The following is a 3,804-nucleotide window of genomic DNA, read 5'->3' on the forward strand; positions in this document are numbered from 1 at the left end:
TATAAACATTTACCCTTATTTTGTTTGAAAGAGTGAAACATAACCCAAAAGAAAAATTAGATACTTAAGTTTTTATTTACTAAGCTACACTTATTGACAATATTTACTATTATTAAAATGCATAATTAGTTGTTGCCTAATGAGTTGATAAAAATAAATAAAAAAGAGAGGAGACTTCTTTATCAATTGGACACCTAGAGAATGTTAGATGGAATGGTCCCTATCTTATTAATTTGCATTTTTTTTAATATAAGTTATATGCCTCATCACCCCTACATTATGTCCCCATTACCTTTATTATATTATGAAGATACTCTTCAATTATTTCATTTGATTAAAATTTACATATTTAATTAAGGCTTTTAACTTTTATAAGACCCTTCTTCAAAAAGCCTTAAAAATAAAAAATAAAAAAAATTGTTATTGATCCATATTTTTGCAAAGGTCTTAAAGTTACCATGAAAATACTCAATTTTTAAAATTAGACTAAGATAGTAATTAAAGAGATATGTAACATAGAACCTTAACATAGAACAATTAGTTGATCTTGTAATAATTCCTCTATCAAATCCCCTAGAATTGCAAGCCCAATCTCCTTCTCAACCTCCTTCACTTGTTTCTCGTCGATCTTCTTCCAACCGTCGATTTGATCCATTCTCAAATCCATCTCCACCATCATGTCGATACTCTCTCGTTTCGACTCTTTCCATTTCTCCAAACGCATACAAACCCTCTTCGTCACCTCTTCTTCTTTTGCCATTTCTTCCTCCACGATTAGGTCAGACACGAGCCTCTTGATTCCATCTATGCCCGATTTGTCAATTATGACATCCATAAAGAAACAATCTTCATCATCTACTTCTTCTTCCACCACGTCGTTTATTTCATTATCTTCGTCGTCAAACAATGTCTTGTCGAGTTCGAAAGGATCCAATTGAGCCAGCCTCTCAAATCTCCTCAACTTTTCTAAAAGTTGATGCTTGGCCTCTGTAAAATTGCATTTCAAATTCTTAGTGGGGCAGAGCAAAATAATGAATATTAATTTCAGATCTAATCAATACACAATTAATGATCATCATCACCACCTAAATGTTTGTTTGTTTGGTGGGACTCACATTCTCTTAACCTTTCAAAAGATGGCATTTTTTAATTTAACAAGCAACACTTTAATAACCAAACATAAATAGAAAAACCAGAAAGCTGATAATGACCACTCATCACCCAAAACTTAAATAATTATACTTACTTTGCATTATAGCGTAACTGCATTCCATTTCCGGGTCATAATCATCGACCTTATCTTCTTCTTGATCTTCTTCTTCGTCTTGAAAACGAGGTTCCAATACCGACACGGGGCTAAATTGTTCTTTTTCATCTTCTTCTTGAACTTCAACTTCAACTTGAACTTGAACTTGATGATCATAATTTTCTATGGTATTTGCTTCATGAATTTCATTTCCCTATTGAAAAAAATTCAAAATTCATTTTTAATCAAAAGCCTTCAACTTGTATCATTATATTCAATTGAACAAATATTGTTTTTTAAAACCCAATAACATTTCAAATAACCCACCATAAAAAAAGTAGTTGAAAACAAAATTTCAGTTCATATTTACAGATGTAAATACAAATATAGAGTGGTTCATCATGGATTTGATCCATTAATTATATGTTTTCAATGATTATGTGTTTCAACCACTACTTCATTTGGTAAGAGAGAGTTTGTCGGATATGGGGTCCAACTGAAAAACACAAAAATATGATTTGTCCTTTTCAAAATATATATTTCTTTCTAATCAAAATATTACTTTTCAAGTACAAATTACAATTACAAACCAACCAGCCAAGATATAATAAAAGGAGACATTCAATTTAACTCAATTTCTCTTCTTTCTTTCTTTCTTATCGATTCTACATTTATTTGTTTATTTTCTTTAATTATAAACCAGTTATTATCTGGAAAAAGATAGTATTCACTTATATTCATGATTATATATGTTAAAATTCTATCTAGAAAAACAAATCCAAATCTAATCAATTTAAAATTCACCATATTATTAGTAAGATTGTAATTGTGGCAAAGATTATGACAAAATACAATTAATATTTTTTTTGCCATAAAAGAATTTTTAATTTCAATAACTTATCTTTTTCTCTTTTCTGACACTCATTTACATTTAACTATAAAATAAAATAAAAATCACATAAAATATTTTACTATAAGAACCCAGTTACTTTATTTTTTATAAAATTAATTATAACAATAAATTAAATATTACATTCCATTAAATATGTACTGAAAGCACTAGTGATTACAATAATATGAACATTTTTTCTGCATACCTCAATTTATCTATGATGATAATGACAATTATTTTAATAAATAATTCACCATAAGACCTCAAGATTTAGTTTTTATTGAAAATCTAATAAAATAACCAATAACCTTTCAGTTTACTTAGAATCTTAATACATATATAAAAAATAATAACAATAATAATAATTCCAACATTGTTATAATTTATGGGTTAAGTTTCTAATTTAGAAAAAAAATATATTTTTTTAATATTTGTCAAATAAACACAATAAAATCAGTAAATATTGCTGCCCAATTGTGGTAACTAATTAAATTTTATTTGTTTGGGATTATTTATGGAATAAAAATATAAAAAATAAAAAGGTAATTTTTAAAATGATTTTATAGAGAAAAATAAAATAAAATAAATAAAAGTGGTGGCAAAATTGTAATTATGAGAAAAAGATACCTGTTTTGAGCGCCGGCCAGGTGAAACTTCCGGCGAAGAGAATTCCGGCGTATTGAAGAGAGAGAAACGAAAAGGACTTTGAGGACTGGAAATAGAATTTTCAGATCCTTCCCTCGCCGTCGCCGGAATATTCTCTCCCGATTCTTTCCACGATGAAGAACTACTACTACAACATGTTTCCAAATCCAAAGATTTCTCCGACCAAACAGTACTATTTCCGGCAACAATTGCAGCATTTCCCTTAGATTTCTCCACAAAGATTCTATCTTTCCGACTCCTATTTCCAAATCTCTTAAAGATTGAATCAAATATTCCCACCTTTGATTTGGGTTTCGTAGATTGGTTATGAATCCTCGTCGCCGCTTCTAGAAGCAAGGCTGCAGTTGGTTCAGAGATGTGAAGAACGCCGCCGTCTTTGGGTCGCCGGCGGAGATGGTTTTTGAGTAGTGAACGGCGATCGGCGATGTAGTTTTTGAGAAGAAATGGTTCTTGATCTTGTTCAAGTAACTCATGCAAATTCTTTTGAGCCATCATCATCATCATCATTGATCAGAAATCAGAATGAAAAGTTTGAATTGAAATTGAGATGCTTTTGAAGCATGGAATGGAGAAAAGGGGGGGCCAAAAGTGAAGAAGAGAAAACTTTGGAATTAGTGAAGAATGGAGAAGAAGATGAGTAGAAATAGTAGTGAGAGATGATTATTGAATTTTTATTATATTTTTTAAATATGGAAATATTTATAATTAATAAAATTAAATATTGGGTCATGGGGATTTCTATGGTTGGAAATAGTAAAATAATTAATTGGGGTTATAATTAAATTATATTTCCCAAATCCATACAACAGCTCATTAGAATTGTTAATATTAATAGACATTTTATTATGACTTTAATGATCATTAATTAATTAATTTCTTTAAAATAAAATTTATAATATTTTGTGATTTATATCCATTTTGGTTTAGATACTTTTATATGATTTTTTTTTTTATAAATATTGTTACACAAACATGCCTACAATTCACAAAATCAAACACC

General features: G+C 29.0%; 1 protein-coding gene across 1 annotated transcript; it reads right to left on the reverse strand.

Moving 5' to 3' along the window:
* Nucleotides 1-397: 397 nt before the first annotated feature.
* On the reverse strand, nt 398-3,391 carry LOC124931520. Its single transcript, XM_047472001.1, has 3 exons — nt 2,766-3,391; nt 1,247-1,460; nt 398-987 (listed from the first exon to the last, which is right to left on the reverse strand). Exons 1-3 carry the CDS (start codon nt 3,309-3,311, stop codon nt 524-526), a joined length of 1,224 nt encoding a protein of 407 aa, XP_047327957.1. The 5' UTR covers nt 3,312-3,391; the 3' UTR covers nt 398-523.
* Nucleotides 3,392-3,804: the final 413 nt, after the last annotated feature.

This window comes from Impatiens glandulifera, chromosome 3 (assembly GCF_907164915.1).
Source record: "Impatiens glandulifera chromosome 3, dImpGla2.1, whole genome shotgun sequence".
Classification (NCBI taxonomy): domain Eukaryota; kingdom Viridiplantae; phylum Streptophyta; class Magnoliopsida; order Ericales; family Balsaminaceae; genus Impatiens; species Impatiens glandulifera.